The 12,619-nt window shown below is 42.6% G+C and overlaps 1 protein-coding gene across 3 annotated transcripts in view; it reads left to right on the top strand.

Annotated features, from left to right (window-relative positions):
- MIPEP (mitochondrial intermediate peptidase) overlaps positions 1-12,619 on the top strand; it is a 199,571-nt gene that overhangs the window by 145,433 nt on the left and 41,519 nt on the right. For all 3 annotated transcript variants that reach the window (XM_074330042.1, XM_074330043.1, XM_074330041.1), the window contains 2 exons: positions 1,245-1,366; positions 4,475-4,548. In XM_074330042.1, the coding sequence (XP_074186143.1) occupies positions 1,245-1,366; positions 4,475-4,548 (196 nt within the window). The remainder of the gene's footprint in view (positions 1-1,244; positions 1,367-4,474; positions 4,549-12,619) is intronic.

Here is a 12,619-nt window from a genome sequence, read left to right as displayed (position 1 = left end):
CAAAACGTTTGTCGAAAAGTGTGGAACACACTCACAGAGTAACTAGCATATGACTTCGCTGTGTGCTGAGGTAGGACTTAGAGTATGTTCTGAAATAGGCCTCACCGCTAGGACCCAGGAACCATCTTTTGGTTCTTTTGTTTTGTTTGTTTTTTTTAACATCTGCTCCTTAATAAGTTAGGCAGAATTTGCTTATCTAGTTTATAGATTTATGGTCAGGATTCTACTTTGTTTTCCAAGGAGTTAAAACATTTATTAGATAATGGTCATCTTCATTTAAAAAACTTGAGGCTTCAATTTATTTTTTAAAAAATGTGAATGTCGGATAAAGCATATGTTAGAAGACGGTGGATTAGTGCATGTCAGATTTGTTTCAGAAAAGTAAAAATTGTGAAGTCATAAGTATGTCTTTTAAGAGCATTTTTTGCAGGTCCATCTTTTGTGGTAGCAAATGGATGTGCTAGGTGAGCTTGTGCATTTGCACTTGGATGCCCCGCTCCTACTAACCCAGCAGAATACGAGCATTTTCAGCTTTTAGGTACAGAGAGAGAACAGTATTCATGCGAAAAGAATTTTCCAGTGAAGAGTATTCTTCCATGAAAACTCACGTGGCCTTTCTTAGAATAACTATATCATCCTCAGTGAGCATGGATACACTCACTGCCAGGCCCGAAATTTCCTCTGATGCCAATGGCCAGGTGTTTCCAACAGGCTGGCATAGATGGGACAGTCCTGCTGCACTGTCATCACTCCTGCTGCTGCGTCTGGGCTGTCCTCTACCTTTCTGCCACAGAAGTGAATCCCAGCAGTGACAAAGTTGCACAAAACAGTCAGGTGTCAGGCTTGCTTTCCTCAAGGCCTCTCTCCTTGGCTTGCAGACAGCCGCCACCTTGCCGTGTCCTCATGTGGTCTTTCCTGTGTGTGCCCCTCCCTGGGGTCTCCCCCCTTCCTCCTAAGGATTAGGAGAATTAGGGCTCAGCTTCATTTTAACTTAGTCACCTTTTTAAAGGCCCCTCTCTAAATAGTCACATTCTGAGGTGCTGGGGGTGAAGGCTGCAACATAGGGATTTTGAGGGGACACAGTCTGGGATATAAGATGTGAAAAAACATTAATATCGTGAGTGATATGGCCTTCTCGAGGGAAATCTAAAGGAAAACAGTTGCAGATTTCATTGTGTTCTCATACATAACATCAAAAACACAGAAACTTAATTCTTTCCTGTGCTGTGTTTCTGTTCTGACAGGCCTGGCAGCTGCGATTCAGCCACCTTGTGGGCTATGGTGCCAAATACTACTCTTACCTGATGTCCAGGGCAGTCGCTTCTATGGTGTGGAAGGAATGTTTTCTACAGGATCCTTTTAACAGGTAATGGGGGTGTTGTCACAGAATGTTCCCTTCTTCACCTTCAGTAACTGCCCACGCCACGGCCTCCCAAGTCAGGCTCTGAGAACCTCAGCCGCTCAGCACACAGCCTGAGCCTGGCGGGAAACCGGAGTTCTATGAGGCAGTCGTCACACAGCCCAAACCACTGTCAGGCCCTTCCTGTGGGAGCCGCCCTCCTGCTCCAGGGACAGCGTGGCCCTGACTCCCACCTCCCACTGCAGCCCTGTGTGGCTGCCACCCGCAGGTGATGGCCGATGGTGGCTGGTGCCCTGCCCGTGTACCCACAGGGACCCTTTGTCTGAGGGCTCTGTGCTTTTGTACAAAATAGGCCCAGACTGCTTTGTTTCCATCGTCTCCTTGGGTTTTCTTAGTTTTCCAGCCTCTCCTGTGGCAGTGCCCTGCAGCTCTTGGTTCTTCCTGTCACTTTGACAGGCGTCCTTCTATTTGGTACAAGCACCTGAAGCTTCCCTCGTAAGGAACACCTCACTTCCTCCTTCCTGCCTAACGCAGGACTTACTGCTTTCTTCTTCTGGGAGCAGCACCACTGGAAACTGTGGTGGTCCACGCTAGCATCCAGTCTGTTCTGGAAAGTTCCCCCTCTGCCTGGCTCTGGAACACGTCCCTTCCCTGTGGAAGACGGTGGGGTCTGGGGAAGAGGACCTGCTTCCCCACCGGCACTTAGACAGCGTGGTCCCTGCCCCACACGGCACCCTGCTGCCCTGCCTGGCAGGTGCCCCCCTGAGCAGCCCAGCTCCACGGCTCTGTCATCGGATAATAGGACAGTGTGCAGCTTCCTCGTGGAAGGCTGCAGGGACATGCGTGTCTGTGCGGAGCCTCGGCCTGTCCCGGAGCTCGGTCACCAGATTAGCCAGTGAATGTGGCGAGCCTTGAGTTCTCCCGCGAGGTAATTTCAGTGAGAGACAAGGATGCCGCTCCTTCCCCACAACAGGCAGGACATGGGGGCTGGGGAAGGCAGGAGCCTGTTTCCCCAGGGTTGTCACCAGGCTCCCGTTGGGTGGGGTAGCACAGGGGAGCGCCCTCCTGCCTGACTGGGCCTCCCTCTGACAGCAGGAAGGGCAGGGAGGAGTTCAGTCCTGGTTTCTCCGTCCTTAGAAGGAGCTTCCTTTGAAAGCAAACCACTAATTATGACTGTTCTGATAGTCGTTGAAAGCATTTTATCTCCTCACCACACCAATAAATACATCTCCAAATATCTCTCTGGCAGCCATGGCTGATGACTGTTATCTTCCCTACTTTCACGTGGTTTAAGATTAATGGCATCTTAAATTTCTAGCGGGCCCTAGAGTGTTCCTGTGGCATGTTATTTTACATTCGCAGCAGCCTTGGCAGAGCGGGTGTTTTATAAGAGGAAACTGAGGTTCAGAGAGGATAAATTATTTGTTCAAGGCTTCATAGTTAACAAGGTGGAGGAAGGTCTGCTAATCCCTTCTCCCTCCCCGCTTCCCCCACTCCCTCAGCTTTTCATACAATTCGCCATAGGTTGGGATTTTCTCAGCAGTTAATAATCACATTCGGTTCCCAAATCTTTTAAACTTGAATATGATGTAATAGAATTTTTAAATGTTTTACAGCTTGGTACCCACATGTTATTTTGTCTTCAGCCCTTTGCACACTGCAGACATTTGGTCTGCTTTTCAGATTTTATTATTTTTAAAGAATCTAAAGCCCAAATTGACTACAATAAATCAATTTTGGGGATTACAATTATTTACTGGAGATTTCTATAAAATAGACAAAATATGATCTTGTTTAAAGGAACTACACTTCACTAGAAAACCACATACTATTAAACACATATATTTCCAAGTATTTACATTTTATTTATCTGTGCATTCTTGCCTAGACATGTAGTTTTGTAGACATGTAAAAGTAAGCTAGTAAAACTACTCATCGGACTAGAAAATTTCTAACCTTTGTCAAAAGATACTTTTGAAAACCCACCAGGCTGGACGCCAACCTCAGTAAGCCAAGCAGCACAGCTGAGGCTGGCATAGAGCCGGAGGCCTATGGCAGGGGTTTCACATAGGCCAGTGGTTGGGAGAGGACACCATGCCCCTCAGGCCAGGGTCTGGCGGGGCGCTCAGCCGCCCCTGTCCCCTGAGAGGACACTGCCTTCTGTCCAGGTCTCCTGCTTCGTGGCGCACTTTGCCTGAGAGCTTACTTCAGGATGTAACCGCAATTAGTGTTCAATATGAGCGTATTTTGGATACAGTAATGCTATCAAAAATTCTGATTAGTGACCACGTTTGCACAATCACCTACGTAAAGATGTTACAGAAATAATGGAATGCAAACGTCAAAATTTACTTATGTCATCCTAGTGTGTCATCATTTGCATTGAAGGAATTGCATTTTCCATAAAATACGAAAGAGAAGCACTATATAACTTGTCTCCAGGTGCCATTAACTTGGGGAATTTCTGCCTATAAAACATCTTCAAAATCTGCCTCCATCGTGTTGCAGACAGTGTTCCTTATAGAATCCAGCTGACAGAGGGCATCAGCAGATGGGAACGAGCTGTCCCCTCCCTCGCCACCCGCACACTCCATCCGTTTTCTGTTCCTTAGCTGTTATCCTCAGCCAAGGTCTCCTGGTGGAATTACCCCTCTCCTGCCAGCTTTTCTTTTTCTTCATTATTATTTCAAAGTGTTATTGTTCTCTTTTTGTTGGGTGCCACCTCAAGTTCTTTTATGAAAGTCAAGATGGTATAAATAATTTCAAATCCCACTTTAAAAGAATCCTAAAGATGATAGAGAATAGGATATAATCTTTTATTTATTCTCTAATAAGTGAACTAAATAATCCTTTCCACGAAGACAGATTGCTTGCTACAAAACAGCTAAAAATATGGTTAGCCTTTACAGTAAACGTGTCACACCTGGTTTTACTCAATCCAAATCAGAATTCGATTTTTAGAAGCCAAAAAATAAAGAGCCGCATTGTCTCATAGTGGCCGTTTTTCTGAATATGACATCAGTGTGGCTTCTTTTGAGAAACTCAAGAGAAGTGTGAGTGGGGGCCGAGTGGGCCGTGTGTGCAGGTGCCTGTAACAGTGTCCTGTGTCCCCAGGGCCACCGGGGAGCGCTACCGCCGAGAGATGTTGGCCCACGGTGGGGGCAGGGAGCCCATGCTCATGGTGCAAGGTAAGCCAAAACGAGGGCGGGGAACTGTCCTGTGGCTTCTTTTTTTTTCTTTAAAATTCATTGGGGGGACAATTGTTAGTAAAGTTACATAGATTTCAGGTGTACAATTCTGTATTACATCATCTATAAATCCCATTGTGTGTTCACCACCCAGAGTCAGTTCTCCTTCTATCACCATATGTTAAACCCCCTTTACCTTCTTCTCGAGCCCCTTTCCCCCTTACCCTCTGGTAATGTCCTGTGGCTTTTTAAAATGATTTTATGACTTACATGTTTGAGTATCAGAACTTTGAGTTATGTTTTTGCCCCATCTGTGATGAATGCTGTTTCATAGTTTCTCCGTACATTTTTTTCTTTTAAAGAGATGATGCTTCCGCGGTTACTTTTTTCTGAGCCTCTATTTCATTGTATCCCAAATAACAAGTTTTAGTTACTGTTGTTTATTGGATGCTAGGATAAAATTTCAGGGTTTAGCTTTCAAAATGTTACTAATATGAGAAGTTACAACATTTGTCTTAAATTTGTCACAAATTGTCAGAAAACTTGCCTTTATATTGTAATAGATTACAATGTATTTCTTTACTGGGAAATAACTCATTTATTTCTTCTTTCTTTCTTTCTCTGAATACTTAACTACACATTTGCTAGAGATCACAAGGCATCAGGTTGGATTTTTTTACATGTTGAAAAATTAGAACTTAACTCTTCTCTATGAGGCATCACCATGCTTGTTTTCCTATGTAATTTGTGGGGGGCAATTTTTAAATTTAAGTGTTTTCACTGAAAATGTAGTTGTAAATGGAAGTGACTTTTTACAGTTTTGATTTTTCATAAAATGTTCTCACAAATATTTCACAAATATAAATCTTTCACAAAAGATGTGAATATTATTGGGTACTTTCAGTAATTGACAATTATATTTGCAGTTGATCCCTCTGACTACCAGATTAAAATGGCACTTAGGAAATAACTTCCAGTATTCGGGGAATATTGTTTTCCGTGTAGTAATCGAGTGAGGCGTGACAGTAAGGGTCTGACATAAATGTTCCCTTACCTAGATCTGCTCAACCCAATGCCTGTTGCCCTTTTTAGCAGCCCTCCAGACCCCTTCCTTCAGTTACTCATTTAGAAGAGCAGGTGTCTGTTGAGTGCTAATTATGTGCCAGGCTCTACTGGGAGCGCTTAAGGTGAAGCAGTGAAAAATACAGTAGTACCTCGGTTTTTGAATGTCTCCATTGACAAACATTTCAGTTTACAAATGCCGTAAAGCTGGAAGCAAATGCTTCGGTTTTCGAACACACCTCAGAAGTCGAACATGTCACGCGGCTTCCGCTGAGTGCAAGATCCTGAGGCCTCGCTGTCGGCTGTTTTCAAACGTTTCAGAATTTGAACGGTTTTCTGGAACGGATTATGTTTGAAAACCGAGGTACCACTGTAACCTAGACAAAAGCCCAGGTCTTGTGGGACTTGCCTTCCATTGACTTATCCAGGAAAGTGTGTTCACCCAGACTCCATCTGCCTCATGCCAGAACAAGTTCATAAAACAAATCAGCCAGCCCAGGGAGCCTACAGTTTTACGTAGCACAGCCCATCTGTCCTCTGCCAGTGACACTTTGGTCTCCCCTCACTGGTTATGCCCCTGAGTGGACCTTTCGAGATAAAGAAGGCATGCTAATGTCGCCTGAGTTTTCCAGCTGACCCTGATTGGCCCTTATTGAACTCTGCTATATCCAGTAACTGTTTTACATGGTTTTTGTGTATTAAGTAATCTCCTAGCAACCCTATGAGGTAGGAGTTATCATTACCCCCATTTTACAGATGATGAAACAGGCCAGCTCCCGGCCCAAGTCATGAGGCAGTGGGTAGAGGACCCAGGATTTGAACCTGTGACTTCTGACAGCAGAAACCTCTATCAGTCTGTGCTGCTTCACATGGTTGTGGAACAGGTCACTGAGTTAAGGGCCTGTTATGCACTCATGTAAAAGTGAAATTAATTGCCTCCTACTAGTAAGCAGCACGTAATTTAAATTGTGTACTTTTTAACTGGTAGTTTTTGGTGCTGTGTAGACAGCCCACTGTGAGTTGTGACCAGAAGATATGCTTCATGGATCGTTTTCTCACATGTGAGAATTTCTCACGTATAAGGAATCCTCACACACGAGGACTTTTTGTTAGGTACATTTCCCTAGTAGCTATGCTCAGTTTATCCTTTTTGAGACCAGGATCTAAATGCTCTCTGCACCTAAATATTAGCTTACATGAGGTTCCATCAAAAGAAAAAAATTGATTCCTTTGCAGTGTTTGGCTGGTATATTTTTCTATTCTACTTCCAAGAATGTCGTAAAAACCTCTCTAAAAATTCTGTTCTTTATGTGAAACATTTTTGTGTTAAGAAACGTAATATCTTCCACACTAAAATTCACACACTCATGAGAGAAAAATAAGACCATAGTTCAAACCAGAGATGATAAAGTGTTCAGATTTCAGTTAACACCAACAATAGAATGGTTTCTGCTTTTAAGCTTGAACATGTTCCTGAATGTTGTTCTGTTGTGTCTCATTAATTCACATGATTTGTTACATGTCAAAGATGAAGGGGGGATGTGCGAAGAGGCTATGCCTGTTGTCCCTTTATGGGGTTGGATTTGTAATGTGCTTCTCATTTTCTTGTATGCAATCAGCCTGTCCCCCAAAAAGGAATGTCATAGGTGGTGGCTCATAGCCTTATCACCAGGGTAGCCCTAGGAGGAGTGATTGGTGAAATTACTGAGAGTTGTGATAGAAACGCATAAACAATCGAGTTGGTATTATTCTCTCATGAAAATGTGATTTTTTAAAAAAATTTTATGGGAAATATTGGGGAACAGTGTGTTTCTTCAGGGCCCATCAGCTCCATGTCGTTGTCCTTCAATCTAGTTGTGGAAGGTGCAGCTCAGCTCCAAGTCCAGTCGCTGTTTCCAATCTTTAGTTGCAGGGGGCGCAGCCCACCATCCCATGTGGGAATTGAGCTGGTGACCTTGTTGTTCAGAGCTCGCGCTCTAACTAACTGAGCCATCTGGCCACCCCGAAAATGTGTTTTATAGATGCTGTATATATTTTATTTACCTGCTTACTAGGTAAATGTAAATAATTATATTACCATGTTTCCCCGAAAATAAGACCTAGCCGGACAATCAGCTCTAATGCGTCTTTTGGAGCAAAAATTAATATAAGACCTGGCCTTATTTTACTATAATATAAGACCAGGTATAATATAATATAATATAATATAATATAATATAATATAATATAATATAATATAATATAATACTATAATACCAGGTCTTATAATATAATATAACATAATATAATACATTATATAATACTGGGTCTTATTTTAATGTTTGCTCCAAAAGATGCATTAGAGCTGATTGTTCAGCTAGGTCTTATTTTGGGGGAAACCTGGTAAGTAGCAAAAGGTAAAGAAATAGAATACATAGGTGACCTTGTGTATCTGCTGGTTCCGTATCCATGGATACGGAAGGCTGGTTAAGGGACTTGAGCATCCTCGGAGTTTGGTATCTGTGGGGGCTCCTGAACCAATCTCCTGCCATGGGCACAGAAGGATGACTGTACCTACCTTCAAATTTTGTACCTCCCTGTCCAAATGACAACTTTATTAACCTCCTTATGTATGACTTAAGTTCCAAATTAACTCCAAGCCATTTCTTAGAGTCAGAATACCTATGCACTGATTTCCTTTTGAATGATACATATTCAAAGCATCAAATATGTAATGCTTTTTATCTTTGAATAATAAATACTACACAGGTGGACTTTCAGGTTACTTAATGTTTTTAGAATGAGTCGTCATTAGCTCTGAGTCCCTTGGTCTTCCCTAGTCCCCATAGACAGCTTGTGGCCAGAACCCAGTCTAAGGAAGTCCCAGAAAACAGTATTCCACCACTCCCTCCCTGTTGTTTGTTCCACATCCACTCAAGAGAGGCTTCTGTCAGGCAGCCATGTTTCCGTGCTGACCCTTAACTCTGGAATACTAAGGGAGCTTCACAGGAAAATCCTGGTTGCAGCAACAGAAACTTTTCTTAAAGAGTATATTTGTTTCCTCTCAACACTCTAAATAGCACCATTTGAAGACACAAAAATAGTGGTTAGAACAGCATATCCTTTCTCAGAGAAGAAAAGTGGTCATGTGGTACAATAGAATTAATTTGTAGTTACCAGCTCTGCTACTTACTATCTGTAATTTACTTTAGAAAGTCACTTAATCTCCCTGGAGAAGGTAAAATGTGATTTGACTTCAAAACACTTCTTTCTAATCTGCTTCTCCTTAGCTCCTTTTTCAGTCCATCTCTGCAGGGTGCGTGTTATAATTGACATAATAGATGCAGTTGAAAGTCAGAAAATTACAGGTTCAAATTATGTCCTTACCTAGTTTTAAACACATTCGTTGCATGTATAAAGATATATGTTACAGGCACAATATTCAGTTACTTAATCCCCCACTAAACAAAATATGGCCATACCTGACTGAAACCAACTTAACTTAATTACCAAGAATCCTGGGGTGAGGTTGAGTTCTCTGTATTCAGTTTTCTGCTGTTCATTCCACACCCCCACAGTGTTTTTGGTTGGTGTTAAGTATCACATTTCTAAGTAGCAAGAAAACTTCAAGTTTTGGCTGAAAAGAAACCGTGATACGGTGTTTTCATCCATTTTGCCATTTAAAAAAATATGTAATAGAATATTTTTCAAGTGTGCTATGGTGAACATGATCCAAAGTTCAGTTTCTAATACAACCGTTTCATAAAACATATGCTTTTATGAAAGATGAACATGCAGTAAGGTGTGTGAGTAGCAGGGAAGTAATATTTTGTACCCACTAGGAAGCAGAAATGTTTCTTACTACAACAAATAAAAGAGTGGAATTCTATGGCTATTAGGGATTAAAGCTATATTATTTAAGCACTTTGTGAATAACATAAATTACTCGTGCAAGCTTATATATCTTCCTCTGTAGACTACTTTTGGTATCTTTCTTGTATATCATCTAAAATTCTTAAGTAAATGACCCTTATTGCATTTTTAGGTTCAGATTTTAGTTATCATTAAATAATCAGAAAGAAAGCTAACATAGTGAAAGATTGCCATGTGCCAGGTGCTTTCTGCTATGTTATCTCATTTAATCCCCTGTAACATACACAGGTCTTATAGTACCCATTCTTATAGATTATGTAACTATGTCAGAGTTTATTCTCTTTTTTTTCTGCCTGTCCTCCCACCTCCCATGTCTTCCTGAATTGATCTTTAAACTCTGATTTGATATTGAGCAGGTCTTTAGAACGTGGAAGATATAAGTGACGTGAGCCTTGAGGCGTTAATGACCCCAGAGTCTGAAGTGATATCCTAACTATTCCCTTTGACACTGGAGAGGCCAGTCTGTCATACACTGATCCGCAGTAAAATCTTCCTGAATCTGTTTTCATATGAGCTCCTTTAGACTTTTGTGGCAAAGCTATCAACTTAGTTTATGGTCATTTTTAGTCATGGTGTTCTTTCTGATAGAAAGATTCTCACCACAGCCGAAAGAGCATGGTGCCCAGTTAAGTTTCATGTTTCTGCCTCTGGTTATAACATTCCTTGTGCTCTCACCCTTCAACCTTTGCAAAAAGAATTTTGTGAGGGAAAGGAAAGGTTAACATTCAAGATTTTTGCATTCCAGAGGGTATTTTCAAATATTAAACAATTTTATTTCTGTGCTCCTTTCCAGAAAAGAAACTCTTAGCTTTATTTTTATGTCTCTGTGGCCAAAAGTAGTATGCAAGTAGAGATATAAGGTAATGATAAGTTGACAGCTTTTAAAAAGATCCAACATCAGATAAGAATAATAAAAAAAAGAGTGGATAAATGAGTGGATTCTCAGTGAAACTCCCTCAGTTTGTTTGTGTTGCCACAATGACTGACTCTTGGAATCAAAGCCTAGAAGTCCTCAGGGCCTTACCTTAAGCTGATTAAAATCATAATACCTACATTTCTGCGGCATTTTCTGGTTTTCAAAACACATTCAGTTTTGCCATAATTATCCTATCTTACATTCTGTATCATCTCTTCTAACTTATTACATATTATTTTTATTCAAGAAACAAACCAGATAATTGTGGTTTATATTCCAAAAGGTCCTCCCCCGACAGACCCCAAGGAGATAACTGCAATCTATGATGATAACTACCCTTCTCTTTAAAAACCTCCTTGGTCCTGATAGCATTCAGCATACCCAGCACCCAAGTCTTGGTTTCACACCATTCTCCATTAGAAGGAACCAGAGCTCCTTGGAGAAATGGCTGATTCTAGGGCTGGGTATGCCATCTGAGCCTGGAGCATCTTATAGGTACCAGAAAAGAAAATAGTCCTCAGAAACGTACAAAGTAATGGGGTGGGGCGGGAGGGCAGGGGTGGCAGAGGGAGTCAATCGTCCACTGAGAAAAGAGTTCCCAATAGCCATAGCCAAAGCTGCAACAGTGTGAGGAACCAAATAAATAAAGCAGGATTGAAATGCAACACAAAGTAGAAAATACATATCTGCGAGTCCATCCTGACACAAATGATTGAATAAATAAATAAGTGGGGAGAATAGACAAATGTCCCATGCAGAAGAATTTCAGGTAATTTATGTAGATACTCGTCCCTTAAGGAGATGGAGCGTAAGTCCCACCCCTAACGTGTGGGCCACGCTGAGTGACTTCCTTCCAAAGAGGACAGTGTGGAAAGGGGGAAAAAGCAGTGTAACTTGAGAGTGGAGAAACTGACAAACACGACCTCAGCCAGGTGTTCAAGGTCAACATCTACAGTGACAGGTCACGTTGATAATAGGTGCCCCCGAAATAGTGTGATGAGAAGGGCACTTCACCTCTGTGTTCTTCCTTCCCAAACCCATAATCTCAGGCCAGTCATGAGAAAACCATCAGACAAACCCAAAGCGAGTGGCATCGTACAGAAACCTGACCAGTACGTGTCAGAACTGTCAAGGTCATCAAAGACAAGGGACCCTGGGACCCTGACACAGCCTAGAGGAGCCTGAGGAGACGTGACAAGTACATGCCGTGTGGTATCGTGAATGGGACCCTGGAACAGAAAAGGGACATTAGCTAAAACTAAGGACATCTAAATACAGTGTGACTGTAGTTAGTAATGCTGTGTCAATATTGGTTAATTGGTTGTGACACATGTGCCCGACTGATGTAAGATAATAGAGGAAACGGGCTGACTGGGTGTGGCGCATATGGGAGCTCTGTACTAGCCTCACAGTTTTTCAGCAAATACAAACCTTGCTTAGAAGTAAAGGTGTAAAGACAAAAAAGCCTCTTTGGTAAGGTTTTCAGTAATGACACCACCACTCGTGGTTCACACCTCACCACAACTCCATTTGCCACATTTCCCTGCTTCCTGGCAGCCATTCCTGGTGCCACTGTCACCTCTGTGGGGAGAACACAGAGGCACCTGGGTAAAATTGGAGGAGGAGGGTTCCTGTGGCACGAAATGAGGCTGGAGAGGTGAAAGGGCAGCCCATCCCCCATTGCCTTGTAGACGCTGGCAACGGTTTTTGGCATTTATTCTGAGGACATGAGAAAGCACTGACAGTGTCTGTAAGGCAGGTAGTGACAAGGTCCGGTTTATGGTTTACCCTACCCCCTGACTGCTGAGGAAGGGGCCCTGGTAGTTTCTCATTTGAATAGGCCCCTTGCTGTTGGCAGTAATCCTGGTGAGAGGGTGACTGGGCCTGGGAGGGTAGGCAGCTGGGATGCAACGAGGTTTTATGATTTAAGAAATATTTACGAAGCAAGAGCAGCAGTCCTGGAATTGATTCAGTGTGGGAGTGAGTGAGAGCGGTGTCGAGGATAATCCCAAGTTCCCTGCTTTCAAGATGGCGAGGCGGTCATGCTGGTCCAGCCACCAAGAGCCATGGGGACCCATCGGTCACAGCAGCGGGAGCAGTGGCCAACTGAAGTGTGAGGTATTAATATGAGAAAGGACACGGTAGAAACGTGGGAGCAAGAACGATCACCCTAAAACAGTT

The sequence above is a fragment of the Rhinolophus sinicus genome, linkage group LG04, assembly GCF_036562045.2.
Source record: "Rhinolophus sinicus isolate RSC01 linkage group LG04, ASM3656204v1, whole genome shotgun sequence".
Classification (NCBI taxonomy): domain Eukaryota; kingdom Metazoa; phylum Chordata; class Mammalia; order Chiroptera; family Rhinolophidae; genus Rhinolophus; species Rhinolophus sinicus.
The sequence above is the reverse complement of the archived record's forward strand: the minus strand, read 5'-3'. Positions and strand labels throughout refer to the sequence as shown.